General features: G+C 36.5%; 1 protein-coding gene across 1 annotated transcript; it reads right to left on the bottom strand.

The window, feature by feature from the left end:
- Window positions 1–554: 554 nt before the first annotated feature.
- On the bottom strand, window positions 555–22,391 carry LOC311172171 (sulfotransferase 1C4-like; the record flags this gene model as incomplete). The annotated part of the gene is made up of 7 exons (XM_084235359.1): window positions 555–667; window positions 1,694–1,874; window positions 18,232–18,326; window positions 18,546–18,672; window positions 18,963–19,060; window positions 19,532–19,657; window positions 22,223–22,391. 7 exons carry the CDS (start codon window positions 22,389–22,391, stop codon window positions 555–557), a joined length of 909 nt encoding a protein of 302 aa, XP_084091485.1.
- Between the last annotated feature and the right edge of the window lie 257 nt (window positions 22,392–22,648).

The raw sequence follows: 22,648 nt of genomic DNA, 5'->3' as shown, positions 1-22,648 counted from the left end.
GCTGGCATGGGGAGAGCAAGACCAGATAATTACGTGGATGGTGGTGAGAGAAGGGAATGGGTCCATGACAGTACTAAACCTGAAGTGAATTCAAGGGTTTCACAGAGAAATGAAGTCACTTTGTTTCATTTTTGAGAATTAGTCACAAGTTACACAATTTAGCACTGCTTGAAATATTTCCTTGAATCAGCACTTAATCTGAAAACCTCAATATAGTCTAATGTGAGGAATGAAGCATTTTTAATATGCTAACAAACACGATTATAAAAAATAAGTATAATGGTAATGAACAACGATGCCATGAATAACTAACAATTTGTAACTAGCAAGGATTTCTTGTCTCTCCCTCCACTTTGCTGTCCAGCTCCCACTCTCCACTTTGCCCCCAACTTCTAATAGCTTTATTACTTTTTTTAGAGTAGACAAAAGCAAACAGAAAAAACACTTAGTATGAGAACCTGAATCCAAGATTATGTGGTCTGAGTGGTCACTTGTTAATGATTATTACTGAAAAACTGGGTAGTAAACTAAAAAACTTATGCTTCCTTTTCTTACTAGAATTGAAAGCAGAAAGTTAGACTGGTGTCAGCCATGTTCTTCTTGTAGTCTTCATCAAATATCTCATTCTGAGCCACAGTGAAGTGATTCTTCCAGTCTCCAACTGCTCCTGAAAGAGTTGTATGGGAGAGTTAGTAGCTGGTGGAGGAATTTGTATTTCGCTAGTCTCCCATTTCTCTGCGATAACATCTATTTTACCTTCCAGAAGGGGCAGTATTAAACAAAACATTTTTTCTTGTTAGCCCATCATTTTCTCATTCTGAAAGGAAGATTTCTTGTCTGATTAACAGGGATAGCTTGATACCCAACTGAACGACATTAATGGGGAAAATGAGGCAACTGCATGAAAACAGCAATCCTGAGGGGCTTTCTTGTCTTTTTCTTCTGCCCTCTTACACAGCAAAGCATGGTCGTTGCTAATGACTATAACGTCGCTGCTATGGGCAGACCACGAAGGGCCTGTTTCTGGGAGGACTCAAGGCACATTTCTGAGGAATAAAAAAGATGTCCTAAATTTCCCAGTTGCAATCCCTGTTGCCTTTCCCAGGTCTCTCTTACTCTGTAGCTCTTACCATCACCTATTATCTTGTGTATTCTTATTTATTTTGTTTATACTAGAACATAGTTTCCATGAAGGAAGAAATTTTTGTGTATTTTGTTCACTTCTCTGCATATTATCTAGAACAGTGCTTTGAACACAGTAGCTATTCAGTAAGGGTTTTTGAATAAATAAATTAATTGCTAGCATAGTACCTTCTTTTCTCCAACTGAATTAATTATTTATGTAATTTAATTTATAATTTAATTAATAATTTAACCTATAAATTGATAAATAGTAATTTAATATTAATTATTCTTAACTATTTTAATAATTACTATCTCATTAAGTATTTAACATTTAATGTATCTTAGAACTCTAGAGGGAAAGTGGGCATAGGGGTTGGACTTAGACATCAAACCTCATTTTTCAATTGTGGCTAAATACTGTTTTCATTTCATCTGCGCTTTCTTATGTATTCCTTTTCCCAGAATCATTCATTATAGACCTTATTTTCCTTAGCCGTATAAAATTCCCCAAGGGTCTGAGATATTGGACAATTCTTTTATGATTATGACCAAAAGAAAATATAAAAACCTTTTCTCATAAATGGAGAAACAGAGTGGTTCATGATTTCAGTAGGAATCGATGAGTAGTTTGCCATTGGATTCTGCTTCATGACATCAAATGAAGAGTGATGAACAATTTTATCTAGTACTTTGTCATCTAGCTTCTTTCCAATAAATTCTGCCAGCTTCTGAATTTCATGCTTTGGGTTCTATCATCAGAGTCAAAATAAAAGTGAAGATTTAATATAAAATAATTAGTTTTGAAAGAATACTGAAAAATTAATAACAGTAATCAGTAACATCATGAGTTAAAATTAAAAAAATTCTTACCTGAAAAGTACCCAAGTTTCTGGAAATGAATCATTTTAATGTGGTTACCCATATAGACCTCTTATTATTAGTTAGAATTATTAAGCTTTTCTTCTCTAACATGGAAACATTAAGTAGTGTTGTTATGGCAATTTCCAGAGAAATCAGACAGCACTCAGAGAAGTGGAGAGAGATTTAATTATTACACTGGTGGGCTCAGTGGGATAGCTCCCAAAAGCCTGAGTCCTGAATTGCAGGTGCAGTAAGGTTTTATACAGTTTGTATGAGGAAGCTTGTTACCCCATCCATCATAGATTTTCTTTATTGATTGGGAAGGTGGTCAAGGTAGCCCCTTCTTGCCCATAGCTACTACTGTGCACAAGCAGCAAAACACAGGAACTTTCCGCTCCAGCAAACAGCAGAGTCCAAGCAGCAGACTTAGCAACTTCCTGCTTCAGTGTTAACGAAACATTTTCCATGTTTCATCACAGTGACATGCCATGAGTGAAGAACATCTCACTAAGGGACTATGTCGAGAATTTTGTCCTGTTGAAGTTACTTATGGGAGGTGTCTTGGTCAGCTAAATGTCGTAGCAGGGAGAGTCCATGACTACTGACATTGCAGAAGCATTGGGACAAAAAATTTAAGACCTGATTAAAAGGAGACTGTCCCTTATTTTGACCCTAATTCCTTCTCCCCTGACCCCTGCAGTGTGTCTCTGGTTTATAGTTGTTTGTTGATTTTGATTTTCACTTTATTATGATTAGTCTTTTTCCTGGTCCCTTATTTAGGTTTTCTAAATTCCTGCTATGAGTGAGACCATGCGGTATTTTTCTTTTTCTTTCTGGCTTATTTCGCTGAGCATGATCCCTTCCAGCTCCATCCCTGTTGCTGCAAATTGCATGAGTTTATCTTTTTTGATCGCTGAGTAATATTCCATTGTGTATATGTACCACATCTTCTTGATCCAGTCATCTATTTTTGGGCATTTGGGTTGTTTCCATAGCTTATCTATTCTAAATAGTGCTGCTATAAACATAGGGATGCAGGTGCCCTTTTGAATTAATGATTCTGTGTCCTTTGGGTAAATACCTAGGAGTGGAATTGCTGGATCATATGGAAGATCCAACTTTAGAAGGTTGAGGAATCTCCACACAGCTTTCCATAGTGGCTGGACCATTTTGCACTCCCACCAGCAGTGCAAGAGAGTTCCTTTTTCTCCACATCCTCGCCAACATTTGTTGTGGCTAGTTTTTTTAGTATGTGCCATTCTCACTGGTGTAAAATGGTATCTCATTATAGTTTTGATTTGAATTTCCCTGATTATAAGTGATGCTTAACATTTTTTCATATGCCTGTTGGCCATTTGCATTTCCTCTTTGGAGAAGTTTCATTTTAGCTCTTCTGCCCATTTTTTGACCAGATTGTTTACTTTGTTTTTGTTGAGTCTCATCAGATCTTTGTAAATTTTTGTGATTAGTCCTTTATCATTAGTGTTGTGTGCAAAAATTTTCTCCCAGTCAGTGGGGTGTCTGTTTTGGTTACTGTCTCTTTTGCTGTACAGAAGCTCTTTAATTTGATGTAATCCCAGCTGTTTATCCTTTCTTTCACTATCACTGCTTTGGGTGATGTGTCTGTAAAGATGTTTTTGAAGAGAATGTCATGAAGTGTTTTGCCTATATTTCCTTCTATGTATTTTATGGGTTCAGGCCTTATGTCTAGTTCTTTAATCCATTTTGAGTTGTTTTTTGTGCATGGTGTGAGGTAGTAATCAAACTTCATTCTTTTTCATGTAGTGACCCAGTTTTCCCAGCACAATTTATTGAAAAACTTTCTTTATTCCAGTGCATATTCTTTGCTTTTTTTTTATTTAATTCTTTTTTTTTATAATTTTTTTTTCATAGAGGCATGTTTTATTTATTTATTTGTCTGTTTGTTTGTTTGTTTGTTTTTTTGTTTATACATGCACTGGGTACAGTCAGAAGTGCAGGAGGGTGAGAGAATTCACCAGAGCCAGAGCGGGGAGCAGAGCAGGCAGAAGGACCGAAGTACACTGCTGAGGGGAGCAGCGGGCGGCAGGAGAGGTGCGAGCCATGTGGGACTCTCCTCTGGTGGCCTGGGAGCAGCCGGGTATCGAACCGGTACCGCGGAGGCCGCGGGCAGCTTCACAACCCAGCGCTCAACCACTGCGCCACCAGGGAGGCCCTATTCTTTGCTTTTTTGTGAAAGATTAGTTGACCATAAATCTGTGGGTTTATTTCTGGATTTTCCATTCAGTTCCATTGGTCTGTGTGTCTGTTCTTGTTCCAATACCACACAGTTTTGATTATTATGGCTCTGTAGTATAATTTGAAATCTGGGCGAGGGATGCCTCCATTCCCTTCTTTTTTTTTCAGGAGAGCTTTGGCTATTCGGGGTCTTGGGTGGCTCCATATGAATGTCATCAATATTTGTTCTATTTCTTTGAAGAATGTCATTGAAATTTTTATTGGAATAGCATTGAATCTGTAAATTTCTTTTGGTAGGATGGCCATTTTGATAATGTTAATTCTTCCATCCATGAGTAGGGAACGTCTTTCCATTTCTTTGTGTCTTCTATTTCTTTTAACAGTGTTTTGTAGTTTTCTTTGTATAGGTCCTTTACCTCTTTTGTTAGGTTTATTCAGAAGTATTTGATTTTTTTGTTTCAATAATAAAAGGGATGGTTTTCTTGATTTCTTCTTCTTCAGATTTATTGTTTGTGAATAGGAAGGCTACTGATTTTTGCCTGTTGATTTTATATCCTGCCACTTTACTAAACTGATTGATTAGTTGAATTAGTTTTTTGATGGAGTTTTTGGGGTTCTCTATGTATATTATCATATCATCTGCGAATAGTGATATTTTGACTTCTTCCTTCCCTATTTGGATTTCTTATATGTTTTTCTCTTGTCTTATTGCTCTGGCTAGGACTTCCATATTATATTGAAAAGCAGTGGTGAGAGTGGACATCCTTGTCTTGTTCCAGATCTTAATGGAAATGCTTTCAGCTTTTCACCATTGAGAATGATACTGGCTTTGGGCTTGTCATATATGGCCTTTATGATGTTGAGGTATGTTCCTTGTATCCCAAGGATTTCAAGGGCCTTTGTCATAAATGGGTGTTGTACTTTGTCGAAAGCTTTCTCAGCATCTACTGATATTATCATATCATTTTTATATTCGTTTTTGTTGATGTATTGGATTACATTGATTGATTTTCGGATGCTGAACCATCCTTGTGTCCCTGGAATGAATCCTACTTGGTTGTGGTGAATTATGTTATGGATACATTGTTGGATTCTGATAGCTAAAATATTATTGAGGATTTTTGCATCCATGTTTGTTAGAGAAATTGGCCTGAAGTTTTCTTTTTTGTGTTGTCCTTGTTTGGTTTTAGTATTAGTGTAATGTTGGCTTCATAGAACGTGTTTAGTATTATCCCTTCGTTTTCATTTTTTTGAAAGAGTTGTGAACTAAGGCACTAATTCGTTTCTGAATGTTTGGTAGAATTCATTTTTAAATCCATCTGGTCCTGGGCTTTTGTTTTTGAGGAGGATTTTCATGACCATTTCAATTTCACTGCTTGTAATTGATCTGTTTGGTTGTTCTATTTCTTCTTTATCTAGCTTTGGGTGATTGTAGAGTTTTAGGAATTTGTCCCTCTCTTCTAGATTGTTGAGCTTGTTTGCATATAACTGTTCACAGTAGTTTCTGATTATTCTTTTGATTTCTGCTGTGTTTGTTGTGATTTCTCCTCTTTCATTTATGATCCTGTTTATTTGTGCTTTCTCCCGTTTTTCCTTTGTGAGCCTGGCTAGGGGTTTGTCTATTTTATTTATTTTTTCGAAGAACCAACTTTTAGTTTCATTGATTTTTTATTTTTTTAGTTTCAATTTCATTTATTTCTGCTTTGGTTTTTATTATTTCTTTTCTTCTACTGGTTTTGGGGATTTTTGGTTGTTCTTTTTCTAGTTCTTAGAGCTGTGAGATTAGGTTGTTTCTTTGAGTTCTTTCTTGTTTGTTGATGTGAGCCAGTATTGCTATATATTTTTCTCTTATTACTGCTTCTGCTGCGTCCCATACATTTAGGAAATTGGTGTCCTCCTTGTCATTCAACTCAAAGTATTTTTTAATTTCTTCTTTGATGTCTTCATTAGTCCAGTGGTCTTCCAGTAGGGTGGGTTTCAATCTCCATGAATTAGGAGAGTTCCTTGCCTTCTTTTTATGGTTTATTTCTAGTTTGATGCCTTCATGGCCAGAGAAGATGGTTGGTATGATTTCAGTCTTGGTGTATCTGTTGATGTTTGTCTTGTGTCCCAGTATGTGATCAATCCTGGAGAATGATCTGTATGTGCCTGAGAAAAATGTGTACTCAGATTTTTTGGGTTTAGTGTTCTATAGATGTCTGTTAAGCCCATGAGCTCTAGATCCTTATTTAGAGCTTTAGTGTCCTTACTTATTTTTTGTCTCATTGGATCTATCCATTGTTGATGGTGGTATGTTGAAGTCTTCTACTACATATGTGTTTTCTCTGATGTCTGTTTTCAGAGATGATAATAGTTGTCTGATATATTTTGGTGCTCCTTCATTTGGTGAGTATATGTCAAGGAGTGTTATTTCTTCTTGAGGTATTGTCCCCTTCATTATATATAGTAATCGTTGGTGTCTCTTTTTAACTTTTAGCGTTTGAAATCTGTTTATCTGATATAAGTATAGCTGTTCCTGCCTTCTTTTTTGGTCCATTTGCTTGTAGGATTGTTTTCCATCCTTTAACTTTGAGGCTATTTTTATCTTTTTTTTTTTTTTAAATGATTTATTTATTTATGCAAGCACTGGGTATAGTCAGAAGTGCAGGAAGGTGAGAGAATTCACCAGAGCCAGAGCGGGGAACAGAACAGTCAAACCAATGAAATACACTTCTGAGGGGAGCAGCAGGCATGGCAGGAGAGGTGTACATGCCATGTGGGACTCTTGCTGGTGGCCAGGGATAAAACTGACACCGCAGAGGCTGCGGGCAGCTTCACAGCCCAGCACTCAACCGCTGTGCCACCAGGGAGGCCCTATTTTTATCTTTTGTTGTTAAATGTGTTTCCTGGAGACATCATAAGTTTGGGTTTTATTTCTTAATCCAGCCTGTGACTCTGTGTCTTTTTATTTAATAGTTTAGTCCATTTACATTTAGAGTTAATATTGATATGTTAGCGCCTGTATTTGCCATATTGTTTGTCCTTTCTCTGGTTTTATTTATTTATTTTTTTAATATATATATATATTTTTTTTTGGTATTGTTTCGTTCTCATTCATCCCACTGTTGGTTCTGGCTTTAGGAATCCTTGTAGTATTTTTTGGAGTGTGGGTTTAGTCTTAATGAAATTCCGGAGTTTCTGTTTGTCTGGGAATGTCCTTATTCTTTCTTCATAGAGGAAGGAAAGCTTTGCGGGATAGAGGATTCTTGATTATCATTTGTTGTCTTGAAGTCTGTTGACTATGACCCTCCACTCTCTCCTTGCCCATAGTGTTTCTTCAGAGAAGTTTGATGTCAGCCTGATTGGTTTTCCTTTGCATGTTATCTGTTTCTTCCCTCTTGTCAGCTTCATTATTTTTAACTTGTCCTGGATTCTTGGGAGCTTTACTATTATGTGTCTTGCTGTATTTTTCCTTTCGTCGTGGAAGTTTGGTGTTCTTCTTGCTTCTTGTATGTCTATTTTCAGCTCCTTCTTCATGTTTGGGAAGTTCTCTTCAATTATTTTCTTGAATGTTTTCTCTGTTCATATGACTCTATTCTCTCCTTCTGGGATGCCTATAACTCTTATATTTCTTTTCCTCATGGAGTCAGATAGTTCTTGAAGTCTCTCTTCAGTCTTTTTCATTCGTACTTCTCTTTCCTTTTCTGTTTTGGTTCTTTTTATTTTTGTGTCTTCGAGAGTACTTATTTGTTCTTCCATTTCATCTATTCTGCTTTTACTGCTTTCCCCAGAGTTCTTTAGTTCCTCCATTAATCCTTTGATCTCCTGCATTTCTTTCACTTCCCTCTTTAGCAATTCAATTTCATTCTTCTGATCATTATTTTCCCCTTATTGTTGTTTTCCTTTATGACTTCTGTCAGATTTTAATTATGGCAATTTTAAATTCTCTTTCTGGAAGGCTCAGAATGTCTTCCAAGTCACTGTTGTTGCATCGTGGTGGTTGACTTGCTTTTTGTGGTATGTCTTTTCCCTGAGGACTTGCTTGGTTGCTTGTAGTTTTTCTTCTCCCTGCTGCTTGTTTTCTAACTTGTCCCAGGTGTTGGGACGCTGTGTCACTGCTACTGGCCGGCATCTGTTTGGTGTATTCTTTCTGTGATGTCAGAAACTGGTGGTCCAATCAAGTCAAAAGTGTTATGCCAGAATTCCAGTAGGGCTGTGGAACTATGAAGATGTTAGTCACTGTCACAGAGAATCTTTTCCTTCTGTATTTGTTTAATTCCAGAGGTGGGTCTTGTGGTCCCACAGACTGCCCTGACCATGGCAGGATAACCCACTGGGCTCCAAATCGCTGGAACCCACTCTGGGCTCCGACTGTGGCGGCCAGATGAGGCCTGCCTTGTGGGGGCTTTTCAGCTCACCTCTGGGTGTGGGGGCAGCCCTTTGCCAGCTCCATGCAGTCTAGGTGTGTTCTGGACCTATTGCTCATTTTCAGTGGGGTTGTTTGTTTTTTATTGTGGAGTTTTATGAGCTCTTTATATATTTTGGAAATTTACTCCTCATCAGGTGTGTGATGTGCAACTATCTTCTCTCAGTCTGTAGCTTGCCTTTTTGTTTTTATGGGAGTTTCTTTCAAGAAACAAAAACTTTTTAGTTTGCTGTAATCCATATATTTATTTTTGCTTTGTTTCCCTCACCACTGGAGTTTTGACTCCAAATACATCTCTGAGGTTGATGAACAGGAGTGTATCACCTATGTTTTTTCTTATGTATTTTATGTTTTCAGGTCTTATAGCCAAATCTCTAATCCATTTTGAATAATTTCTATGTATGGACTTAAGTAATTATCCAGTTTCAATTTTTTGCTTGTGGTTGTCCAAGTTTCTCGACATTTTTTTAAAGAGGCTTTCCTTTCTCTATAGTATGGTAGTGATGAAATGTCAAAGATGAGCTGTCCCTATTTGTGTGGATTTATTTCTGGGCTCTCTATTCTATTCCATTGGTCTGTATTTCTGTTTTTGTTTTAGTGCTACACAATTTTGATTACTATTGCTATGTGTTATAGTGAGAAGTCAGGTTGAGTGATGTCTTCTGTTTCTCTTTGTACTGCTTTGGGTATTTGGGGTCTTTTGTGGCTTCATATAAATTTTAATATTGTTTGTTCTATTTCCTTAAAAAATTTCATTAGGATTTTGATGGGTATTGCATTGAACCTGTCAATTGCTTTAGGTAACAGGGCCATTTTATTCTTCCCATCAACAAACATTTCCATGAAAAATCCTTGGAATACCTTTCTACTTCTTTGTTTCTTATTATAGATTTCACTATATACATTCTTCTTCTTTGTTAAATTTATTCCAAGGTATTTCATCCTTTTTGGTGTGGCTATAAATGTGACTGTTTTCTTAATTTCTCTTTCTTCCAATTTATTTTTTGCATGTAGAAATGCAACTGATTTTTGTGTATTGATTTTGTATTCTGTGAGCTTATTGTGTTCATTTATTTTTTTTAGCAGTTTTTTTGGTAACATCTTTTGGATTTTCTATGCATGTTATCCTGTAATCTATGATTAATCATAGTTTTACTTCTCCAATTTGAATTATTTTATGTCTCTCTCTTGTTTAATTGCTTTGGCTAGAACTTCTAATACTATTTGGTGGACAAGCATCACCTATGTGGAGTATGATGATTCTGAATTGAATAGCACACTTTTTTCTAACGCCCCCTCAATTTGTCACATCTACTCATAAAAAAGCAAACTCTTCATAACATATAACTCACTGCCATCATATACCGTAATTAAGCATCTCTACCTGGAATTCTGTGATTAAATAACTCTCTGAACTAAAAATAGTGCACATATTTTAATATATTCCCTCAGGAATGGGCAGTGAGAGACTCTTGTATTCTTTCCTGTCATTTTTTTGAGGGGTGCCTCCTGTAATGCCTTAACACTTTGTACCAAGTAAACACAAGAAGAATAAAATTTTATGCTGATAACTGCATAGGTTGTCAGAATAGATGTTTACTCATGGTTCTGAGAATCCTAGAAATGTAATAACTTGTTTTTTAGAAAAAAATGGAGGAAAATTTAAAACAAAATAAAGAAGGCAAAACCAAGCTCACAGATATAGAGAACAGATTGGTGGCTGCCAGAGGCAGAGGAGTAGGGCCTATCTAAAATGGGTGAAAAGGACCAAACTTCCAGTTATAACATAAATAAGTCATGGGGTTGTAATGGTTAGCGTTATTATAGTTATAGTTAGTGATAGCATATTGTTTATTTGAACATGCGAAGAGAGTAGATTTTTTTCATAGAATAGAAAGAGAAAAATAATTTTTTCCAAAGTATGGCAGATATAAGGAATTCATCATGAAAACATACTTGGATGTAATTCTGTTGGCACAGATGTTACCTATGAACACACTCTCCTTAAACACTTTGCTGATTCCCATATTGTGAGCAGGCAGGAGTCATCTTCAAATCCATAGGCTCCCAGAAGAGAGTAAGGTATTTCTCAGAAGAACAGCACCTTCTTTCTCAGAAGGGTGTATGAACATTTATTAAACTGATAAGAACAGATACTACACTTGATCTTAGCCAAAAGACTGAGAAGCGATACATGAACATTTATGAAGTAGTTTAGGTTCAGGAGGCAAATAATTCATAAGAGTGTAAAAAAGGTGACTGGAAAAAATACTGCATTGTTATAAGATATTCAAATCTGGTATGAATGTTTGAGATAGCTGATGGTCAAAACAGGCAAGTCAAAGAAGTTGATCTAATTTAAGGTGATTTTGCAGCTAGAGGAATATTTTTTTCCATGACCTCAGTGATTAAGCAGTGGAGGGTGGGATTTTTTCCCTAAGATCAATGATGCTTCATATACTAGATGGTTTCATTTTACAACTATGGTCCTAAGAGACGGCTGAGTTTGGCCAGAATTGCAATCAAGGAGATAGCAGCAAAATGAATAGGTCACCCATAGGAGGATGATACCCGAGTGGGGCCCTTTGGAATGAGCCAGGGCACAAGAATTGGATGAAGTCCCAGAACATGATCATCATGATGAAAGGGACTGTGAGGCCATGGTTGCTACTGGATGCTAAAGGTATCACTAAAGCTTATATCCTGAAATGTTTTGCCTATGTTTAGTGCTATGTATTTTATGGTTTCAGGATTTATACCCAAGTCTGATCCATTTTGAGTTGACTTCAGCATATGGTGTGAGAACGTGGTCTAATTTCATTCTTTTGCATGCAGCTGTCCAGTTTTCCCAACACCATTTATTGAAGAGGTTATCCTTGCTCCAGTGCATGTTTCTGGCTCCTTTGTCATATATTAACTATCCATATGGTCGTGGGCTTATTTCTGATCTCTCAATTCTGTTCCATTGATCTATGTGTCTGTTTTTATTCCAGTTCCAGGCTGTTTTAATTATTATGGATTTATAATATAGCTTGAGGTCTGGAAGTGTGATACCTCCAATTTTTTTCTTCTTTGTCAAGATTGCTATTGCTATTGCTACTAGGGTCTTTTTGATTCCATATGTGTTTCAGTAGAATTTGCTCCAGTTCTTTGAAACATGATATTGATGTTTTCATTGGGATTGTGTTGAATCTCTTTATTTCTTTGAATATAATGGCCATTTTGAGAGCTTCTCTGTAGGTTTTAGCAGGGAACACAGCTACTCATATGCCGTTGATCCAAGAATGGTCTGTCTCTATTTGGGGAAGGCCATCATCTTTGAGCCCAAAGCTTAGGAAGAAGGGGATACCCACACAACCTGCCAGGCAGATCAGCTGAACAAACCCTGCAATCAATGGGGAGACAGATGTCACAGCCAGATTGCTTTCACATTCAGAATGGCCATTTTGATAATGTTGATTCTTCCAGTCCATGTTCAGTGTATATTTTTCCATTTCTTTGTGTATTTTGTTTCTTTCAGCAATTTGTTCGTATTGATCTTTTTCTTCTTTTGTTGGTTTACTTCTAGGTATTTAAATTTTTTGGATGTAATTATAAATGGGATTACTTAATTTCTTCCCATTCTATCTCATTGTTTGTATATAGAAAGGCAACTGACCAATGTGTGTTGATTTTATACCCTGCCACTTTGCTAAAGTGATTGTTTCAATTAATTTTTCCATGGAATATGAGCATTCCCTTTGTATATTATCATATCATCTGCAAATGATAGCTTTACTTCTTCCCCAGTTTGGACTCCTTTTATATCTTTGTCTTATCTAATTGCTTTAGCTAGCTAATAACTATTTTGAATATCAGTGGTGATAATGGACATCCTTATTGTGTACCAGATCTTGGAAATACTTTGTTTTTCACCATTGAGAATGATATTGACTATAGGTTTGTCATAAATGGCTTTCATTATGTTAAGGTATGTTCTGTTTATCTGAGGGTTTTCAACATAAATTGATGTTTTTACTTATCAAATGCTTTCTCTGCATCTGTTGATATGATCATATGATTTTTACTTTTCTTTTTGTTGATGTGAATTATGTTGATTGATTTTCAGATGTTGAACCATCTTTGTGTTCATGATATGATTTCCACTTGGTCATGGTGTATGATCTTTGGAGTCAGTTTGCTAGGATTTTATTAGGAGTTTTGTATCTGTGTTCATTTTGGAGGTTGGTTGTAATTTTCTTTTTGTGTGTGTGTGTGTGTTTTTTTTTTTTTGGAGGGTTTTGGTGTTAGAGTAATGTTGTAATTATTCCTTTTTTTCATTTTTTGTAAGAGCTTGAATAGACACACATTAGTTCATCTTTGAAGGCTTAGTGGAATTCATTTGTGAACTCGTCTGGTCCTGTATTTTTGTTTTGGAGAGAGTTTTGATTACTGTTTCAATTTCCTTGCTTGTTACTGGTTTGTTCAGGGTTTCTATTTCTTCCTTAATCAGTCTTGGATGATTGTATGATTCTTGCTAATTGAATTTGTTAGCATATATAATAGATATTCATAATAGTCTCTAATTACCCTCTGAATTTTTGCAGCATCTGTTGTGACCTGCCTATTTCATTTTTTAATTCAATTTATTTGAGATTTCTCCATTATTTTCCTGGTGAGCCTTGCTAAATGTTTATCTATCTACTTATTTTTTCAGAGAACCAGCTTTTGGTCTCATTGGTCTTTTGAACTGTCTTTTAAATTTCTAATTCATTTCTTTCTGCTTTGATTTTTATTATTTTGGTTCCTCTAATGACTTTTGGATTAGTTCATCTTTTCTAATTCCACAGGTTGAGAGAAAAGGTTGCTTACTTGAGCTCTTTCTTGTTTCTTGCTGTGGGTCTGTACTGCTATATATTTCCCTTCTAGTTGTGCTTTTGCTGCATTCCATAAGTTTTGGATGTTGTGTGTTTGTTATCATAATTTTTTTAAAATTTATTTTTTGATTTCTTCATTAACCCAGTAGTCTTTCTGTATTGTGTTGTTCAGTCTCAATATATTAAAATATTTCCCTGATTTCTTTTGATAGTTAATTTCATGTTTGATGCCTTCATGGTCTGAGAAGATGCTGAGGTCTTAGAAGATGCTGGGTATGATTCCAATCTTTGTAAAATTATTGATCTTTGTTAAATGTCCTGGAATGTTGTCTATTTTGGAAACTGTCCTATGTGTGCTTGAGAAAAATGTGTATTCTTCCTTTTGGAGGTGCAAGGTCTTGTATACGTCTATGAAGTCCAAGAGGTCTAACTCTCTATTTAAGGCTATTGTATCCCGGTCTAGTTGATCTATCCATTGGGAGAGTGGGGTGTTGAATTCTCCTACTACAAACTTGTTTTTCCCAATGTTTGTTTTCAGAGTTCATAGAAGTTGCCTAATATATTTTGTTGTTCCCGCATTTGGTACATGTATCTTGATGAGTATTTTATCATTTTGATGTATTAGTTCATTCCCTTTATTGTTATATAGTGTTCCCCTCTCTCTCTTATTAACTGTTTTTCCAAAGATTTATTTGTTTATGTGTACAAGAGCTGGGGTGTAGGCCAGAGGTGCGGGGGTGAGAAGAGTCACCAAAGACAGAGTGGGGAACAGAACAGGCAGACCTACTAAAATATACTGCTGAGGAGAGCAGCGGGCAAGACAGGAGAGGTCTGCTGTGCCATGGGTCACCTCCCTGGTCAGGGATCTAACTCGTGCTGCAGTAGCTGCAGATTGCTTCATAGTGCTGAAACTTAACACCTTGTGCCACCAGGGAGGCCCCTCTCATTAACTTTTTTAACTGGAAATCTATTTTGGTACATATATATGTATATATATATGTATACACACACAAACACACACACACACACACAACTGTCCTTGACTTCTTTAGAGTCCCATTTGCTTGTATTATTGTTTTCCAGTTCTATAGTTTGAGCCTATGTTTGTCTTTGTGATTTAGGTATGTCTCCTGGAGACAGCCAAAGGGAGGATTCTATCTTTGTATCTAACTGGATACTATGTCTTTTAATTGGTAAGTCCATTTAAATTTAAAATGGACCATTGCTACCATTTTATTCTTAATTTTTGTGGGTCAGTCTATTTCCTTATTTAGTTCTTTGTGTATGTTCCTTTTTTCAGTTTCAATGTGTAAATTCCTTTCAATACGTGTTGGAGTGGTGGCTTAGTGTTTGCAAATTCCTTGAGTTTCTCTATGTCTGAACATGCCTTTCTTCCTCCTTCATATCTTCAGGAAAGTTTGCAGGATAGAGTTGGTTGGTAGTTTTTCTCTTTAAGTATGGGAACATGGCATTCCATTTTCTTCTTACTCGTAGCATTTCTTCAGAGAAGTGGTAGTAGTGTGATTGGGTTGCCTTTATATGTTATCTGCTTTCTCTCCCCGGTCAGCTTCAGTATTCTTTCTTTGTCCTGAATTTTTGGAAATTTCACTACTGTTGGTCTTGCTGTCAATCTCCTATTATCTAGGTGTGCTGGGGTTCTTTTAGCTTCCTTGATTTGTACATTTATTACATACATTATCAGTTCCATTCTCTCTCACTTCCCTCTCTGGTATTCCTGTTATTCTCATTGCCTTTTCTCATGGAGTTGGGTATTTCTCAGAGTGTTTCTTCATTTTTCAAATTTCATTTCTCTCTTTCCTTTTCTACTTGGTTTCTGTGTACATTTGCATCTCAATTTTACTGACACATTGTTCCACTTGATCTAGTCATCTTATACGACTTTCTCCTGAGTGTTTTCATCTCCTGTATTCCTCTTTTGAAATCCTGAAACTCCATTTTTATCTTATTTAGAGATTCATTTTCTGTCTTTAGTTCAGTGATTTTATTCTAAGTACATTAATTTGTTTTAGAATTTTCCTCATTTTCCTTGAATTTCTTTGTCACTGCCATTCTAAACTCTCTATATGAATGGGAGAACAACTCCTATGTCTGTGACTTAGGGTTCTGGAGATTCGTTTTTTGTGTTGTACTCTCTGCCTGGGAACTTATGTTACCATTTGTTGGATTTTTCTTTCTGCCCACTAATAGCTTGGGAAACTTCCTGTTGTATGTGGGTCCTCTTCTGGGCATGAATCCTCCCCCCTCACTGGTCAGGGTTCTCACCTATCTGGGTATAGCACTGACAGTGTCTCACAGGAGATCGTGAGACCTCTAGTCACTCTAGCTCACTCCCTGATGCAGGTCCAGGATCTCACCAGTCTGTGCAGGCCCTGATGAGGATCTCATGGGAAGTCACAGGGTCTTTGCAAGGCCACCAGGTGCTGGTAATTTCCTGTATAAGGTCACAAGTCTTCTCATGGTCTGGGCTGGTGCTGGCTGAGTCTTGTGGGAACTCACAAGACCTCTGCTGCTGGGAGTGGGCTGGCGGGGTCTCTTGAAGCCTCTGACTGCTCTGGCATCCTTTGCAACATTGGTCCAGAGCCTCATCAGACTGAGTGGGTACTGGAGGGGTCTGGCAGAAAGTTGGGAAACCTCTGGGCCAGAGCTGGCAGGGTCCCATAGAAAGTCATGAAGTCTCTAGCTGCTCTCTCTTTTGATATTTTATAGGAACATCTACATAAGGTCCAACAGTGATTGAATATAAAAGATGTGCGCCTAAACTTATGTGCCCATGAATCTCTTAGGAATCTTGCAAAACTGAATATTCCAAGTCAGCAAGCCTGGTGTGGACTCTGGGAGTCCATCCAGCCAATTTGTGAAGTACCTTTGGTGTACCAAAGCTTCTAATTACAAATGCAAGAACAGATACTATAATTATTCATAGATTTCTGTGTTTAGTGGAGTCACAGTGTCTACTGAGTAGATAATCATTTACAATAAACTGTGAACATCATCCCATTTCGTCCACATAACAGATCTTGGGGTAGTTTATATTGCTATCTCCTTTTTTGAATTTAAGAAAATTTAAAAAACTAGCAACAACAAATGTTGGCGAGGATGTGGAGAAAAAGGAACTCTCCTGCACTGTTGGTGGGAGTGCAAACTGGTTCAACCACTATGAGAGCTGTGTGGAGATTTCTGGACCTACTAAACATAGAGCTTCCATATGATCCAGCAATTCCACTCCTAGGTATTTACCCAAAGGACAAAGAAACATCAATTCCAAAGAGCACCTGCACCCCTATGTTTATAGCAGCACTGTTTACAATAGCTAAACTTTGGAAACAACCCAAATGTCCAAAAATAGATGACTGGATCAAGAAGATGTGGTACATATACACCATGGAATATTACTCAGCATTCAAAAAAGATAAACACATGCAATTTGCAGCAACATGGATGGCGCTGGAAAGGATCATGCTCAGCAAAATAAGCCAGAAAGAAAAAGAAAAATACTGGATGATCTCACTCATAGCAGGAATCTAGAAAACTTAAATAAAGGGGCGTGCAGACCTCTCCTGCCATGCCCACTGCTCCCCTCAGCAGTGTACTTCATCAGTCTGGCTGTTCTGTTCCCCGCTCTGCCTCTGGTGAATCCTCTCACCCTCCCACGCTTCTGACTGTACTCAGTGCTTGTATAAATAAATAAATAAATCTTTAAAAAAAAAAAAAAGAAAACTTAAATAAAGGACCAGGAAAATGAATAACTATAAGAAAGTGAAAATCAAAAAAAAAAAAAAAACTATGAACCAGAGACACTCTATGGTGGGTGGGGGGCAGGGAGGGGAGGGACTGGGGTCAAAATAAGGGGGTTGCAGTTGTATGGGGAATATAAAAATAAATTTTTTTTTAAGAATTTTTTTTTTAATAGAGGCATGTTTTATTTATTTATTTATTTGTTTGTTCAGACATGCACTGGGTACAGTCAGAAGCGCAGGAGGGTGAGAGAATTCACCAGAGCCAGAGCGGGGAGCAGAGCAGGCAGAAGGACCCAAGTACACTGCTGAGGGGAGCAGCCGGCGGCAGGAGAGGTCTGCGCGCCATGTGGGACCCTCCTCTGGTGGCCGGGGAGCAGCCGGGGATCGAACCGGCGCCGCAGAGGCCGTGGGCAGCCTCACAACCCAGGGAGGCCCAAAATAAAATTTATTTTAAAAAAATTTTAATAAAGGTATTGAAAAGCAAAAAAAAAAAAAAAAAAAAAAAGATTAGTTAAGTCTTTAAGATGTTGATTGTCTTCCAATCATTATAATTGCCATTAGGCAGTAAAACCAGAACAAGAATTTAAGAATTTTGACTCTTAATTTATTAGTATTTTCATTATACTAGAGTTTTATAAACTGTTTTTATAAACTTTGCTGTTCTTTAAGTACTAATAAAAAAGCCAAAATATGCTAAATTCCCTTTCTTCCTTCTAAACAGAATTTAAAAATAGACATGTAAGGGAAAAATAGCTATTTATATTTTGCCATTATCTTTCTATAAGCAAAAGAGTACTATATTCCAGTGCACCAGGAAGGTATAAATAAGCTGATGTGACACATACCTAAAGAAATCCCCTTTGCACTTTGATGTATGCACAGCTGTAACCAATAAATACAGCAATTTCTGTTTCCCATTTCAATCTGTGTATCCCCACTGGAGTCCATACATTATGACTTAAATGTTTTATGGACAAATGGGACTATATTAGATAGCACAGCTCCTTACCTTCTTCATGTCTTCATAGAAGAGGTAGAGAATGTTGTGTTGGTCTTTGGCTTTCCACCATCCCTTTACATGGTCATACCAAGAACCCCAGCACACTGCAAGATAGGATGAAAAACAAGGCAAAGACTCATCACGGCTTCACCAAAAAAATATTCTACTGGAAGCAGAATTCCTAAAGAAAGGGAGATTGTCACATTGATGGTTATTTCTTATTAAAGAGGGCAGAACCCTTGCTTTTCTAAGGAAACTATCCTTTCTTTTTAGAGTTTTTGAGGATTTTGAGAAAGGAAGGAAACAAAGCTGAATTCTCTCACCTTTTCCAGTCAGAAAGCTCTCAAAATATTCCTCCCAGGTTCCTGGAGCAGGAAGTGCCTTATTCATTCTATGGAAGTGGTAGTAAGATACCATATTGTCCTTGGGATTTCTTGCTACATAGATTATCTATGGATGGTGGGATGAGGGGAAGAAATAAAATTAGAATTAGACCTATATGTATAGTTATTGCGCAGATAAGTAATGTTAGGGTGGATACATTACATTAACATGACTTTTTCTGATGTAACTTGTGATGTTGGCTTTTGTAGGAGATACAAATGACTCATCAACTTACACATTGACTATTGTAAAGAGATAGACTTTTTTTTTCCTTTAACAACAAAGAAGTGTTTCAGAGGAAATTGACAAAAGACAATTTCTTTCTAAGAACACTTTTAATTCCTTTTGTTCTTTACCTTACAATTTTTCTCTAGGAAGGATGGCGGCAGCAAGTGAAAGGGAAGATGTGTTTTCAGGGTCCGTGGTGAGGGCATGTCATTAGCTTGTTCCAAACCTGCAAAATTGATTTTTGATCACTTCTCACTTTTTTTTATTTATATCAAAATCTTGTTGCTTCCATTATTAATACTGAGGAACAATTCAAGACAGCTGTAAGAGCACTGTTACTTCCATAGATCTGATCTGAAGAATGTGTCTAGCTTATGAATGAAGGTTTTGGCTAAAATAGTTTTAATCTATAACAAAAACCAAACTAAATAAATTTAATTTACTTTTGCTTACATAGTAATTCCATTAGAAAATTTCTGGAGTAGAGCAATGCCACAGACAGTTAAGAAAAAAGATAAAGCTACAAAATTCATCAATAATTGTTTGAATGTCTAGAATTCTTTTTTGTTTTTGAAAGTTGTTATATTCTTGTGTACTTTTTCAGTTTGGATGCATAGAAACTTGAAAGGAAATTTGATAGTAAAAATTCTAAGTATGTGTTTAGGATGGTAGTTAAGTGTGATTATTTCATACTCACCAGATCCTATAGATGGAATTATCCATTCAATGAAAGGAAATCGTATATGAGTAGGTGCTCGTTGACTTTTGCCAATATCACCTTCATTTTGTATTAAGTCCACAATCTCCTGAGTCCATGTTGTTCCTTATTTCACATGTAAGGTAAAGGCACATAGACATTTAGTATCCCACATTCCTTGAAGTATGATCAAATACTTTTATAACATCTATGTGAAATTCACAGTTAGTATTCAGAAAAAAATCATTATTTATAACTTATGTTATCATGTGAATTTTTATTACAAAGACTCCAATTTACAGTCAACACTGAATTGGTAAATAAATGTATTCAATTTTCTCCCTGTCACAACATTTAATTTGGATTACTATTTCATTGATTTATCTACATTATTCTTTCAATGGAAAAATGAAAGATTATGATCTGGAAAATAATTACTATGTGGTTTTAAAACTGTTTCCCAAGGATGTAGCAGTAAGTTGCCATGTAGGAGCCACTTAATGCATGTTGGTGGAATGAACTAATGCCTGGGCTCCATAGCGATTTTTAGTACTTAGTATCCATTTTATGCTTTTCACTATTTTGCCTTTATCTCAGGGGCCAAGGCTGAAAAATGCATTCCCTAAACTCCTTTGTCACTAAGATTCTGAGTACTATTTTGATCCTGCTAATAAAATACATTAGCTTGGGATTTGGAAGGAGATAGTGGCAAATACTAGTGGCTCCAACAGTTAGAAATTTTGCAGAGGCCATTCCACATTCTGCTGTCTAGTATCTTAAACCCAAGAAATTGCATCTTCATGGCCATCACTGTCACTAGAAGCAGCACCTCAGTCTCCTGACTTCAGTGAACTTTTTGCTCCTGTTTGCTTCTGACTGATATAGTGCCTACCAAATGAATTTTCATCCTATGAGGAAGATATGTTGTACAAAATATCTGACAAAATCCATGTTGGGATGATGCTGGATAATTTTAGGATGGCTTTCTGAATCCCGAATCTGGGCTGATTTTTCTTACATCCTCTAACATCAATTCTCATACTCTCAACACAGAGCTTTTGGGTCTACAAGAAGGGCATAGGTTAGAAAACACTGAAGAAATTACATTTTACATCCTAAGTGAGCTGTTCTTTAATATTTTCTGGCACTAACTATTTCATTACAGGATAAAGAAACAAAATTTTTAACTATCTACTCAAAGAATGTTAGAGCTATTTGTACTAGTTTTATGTTTTTACTCTGAATTTATAGCTATCGGTTAACATTGGGTCACTAGAGGTTCAGTGATAATTAGAATGGCTTTTCAATTTAACCTCTAAAGTCAATCTTTTCATGAAATGTTTTTTCTTGGGTCATTTATTATTTATCTATTCTTTTAAAATTTATTATTTTTTATTATTATTATAAGTACTAAATAAAAAGTTATTAATGATAATGATTTGTTATTCTTTTAAAAATCCAGGATAAAACAACTTTTATCTGTTTACTTCTTCCTTCTAATAAGTATAGCTATTATTAACATAAAGGTTATAGATATATTAATATTACATTAACTGGCAAGCATTTCATTTTTTGTATTATTTTAATTATTCAAGTCCCACTAACTCTAAGCCATGAAAACCCTAAATGAACCAAATCTTAATGCTCACATTTGGCAGTTAGAGAAAAAGATTTATTATTAAACATTATATTGAGATAATGATAATAAAGTAGAGTTGTAGATGAAATTAAGGAAGTGAAATTACTACTACTGCTAGAAATTCACATTTAGAGAAATTTAGTCCTGAATAGACTCCTGATGAGTAAGATTGCAAAGTCAGTACCCATATGAAACTAATGTAGAAATAAGAATCTAAGGCCCCCATTGGCTACATATTCTTTTGTTAAGATCTTTGAGGCAGAGACACAAAAATACACAATCTCAGAAAATACTTCGGTTTAGATTTTTTGGAGGGGTATGCGTGTATGTCTGTGTAGCAGGAGTTAAGAACAGGGAGTTTGATTTTGCAGAATACATGTATGTGCAATTTAGGTGTGAATTGAGTATTGTGTATTTTGTATATACAAATATCTGTAGAGAACTATTTCTTCCTGCCTTCACCCAAAATTTTAAGATGTAGTGTCTGCATTCAAGTTTATTTCTGAACACAATTTATTAAACCAATTTTTTGTTAAGCCAATTTGAGGCAAGGAATCAGTTTACAAGACACCACGAAGGAGGGGGACATGAACAGAGTAGTTCTCAAACACTGAACTGGGAGAATTTTGAGGGATTCTGAGGACCACTGAGGTAGAATCAGCATTTTGGAACCAAAGCTCCTCTTATTCTTCCCCAAATCAGTCTCAGGATCCCCTTCGAGCTCACACACACAAAGCAGTTTTTTGCAAGATCTACAATGAGGGCCTGTACTAGAAAGAAATAAATGAATCAGTCTAGCTTTTTTGTTCTTAATGAATTCACTGTCCCCTAAGGAAGTGAAAAAAAAATCACGCAAAGAACTAAACTCTTAAAATGTATAGGTCGTTCTAATATGTTTCATGTGGTTTTAGTCTCCACAAGCGATTTTTCTTAGCCCTACCACTTTGCCCTAGAAAGTTTTCCACTCAAACACAGATAACTTTACTTAATTATTAACATGTCTTTCCTGTTTACTTTCCTGTCTGCAATTTCTCCTCTTACTTTCCACATACCTGCTTTAGGATAGGTAGAAATAAGCAGATCATCAGTTTTGGCTTGGAAGTTCCAAATCTGATCCCAGGTGTCACATGTAGGTGTGGGTTGAAGAATTCCCTTCACGTAGCCAACAGTGAGGCGCTCTGTGTCATCAGATATTGAATCCTTCATTTTGTTTAAAGCCATTAGTGCCAGAAATCAGAGTACTGTTCGAGAAAGAATGTTATCACTCAACACAAAGCTGTATTCTTGATATTGTACAGACAGTGCAAAACTCAGATTATAAGATTTAGCCCTTTCTGGCACACCTTGTTGAAGGCTTGCAATCAAGGAGAAAACTAGCTGCAGGCCTGCTGGCGCAAGTTCCAAGGAACTAGAAACTGTTTAGGACTTTGTACAAGGCGTTTTCCTGATGAATTTCAGGCTTCCTCCCCCAGCCAGGC

The sequence above is a fragment of the Talpa europaea genome (genome assembly GCF_964194135.1).
Source record: "Talpa europaea genome assembly, chromosome: 6".
NCBI lineage: Eukaryota > Metazoa > Chordata > Mammalia > Eulipotyphla > Talpidae > Talpa > Talpa europaea.
This window is presented reverse-complemented; position numbering and strand designations above follow the sequence as displayed.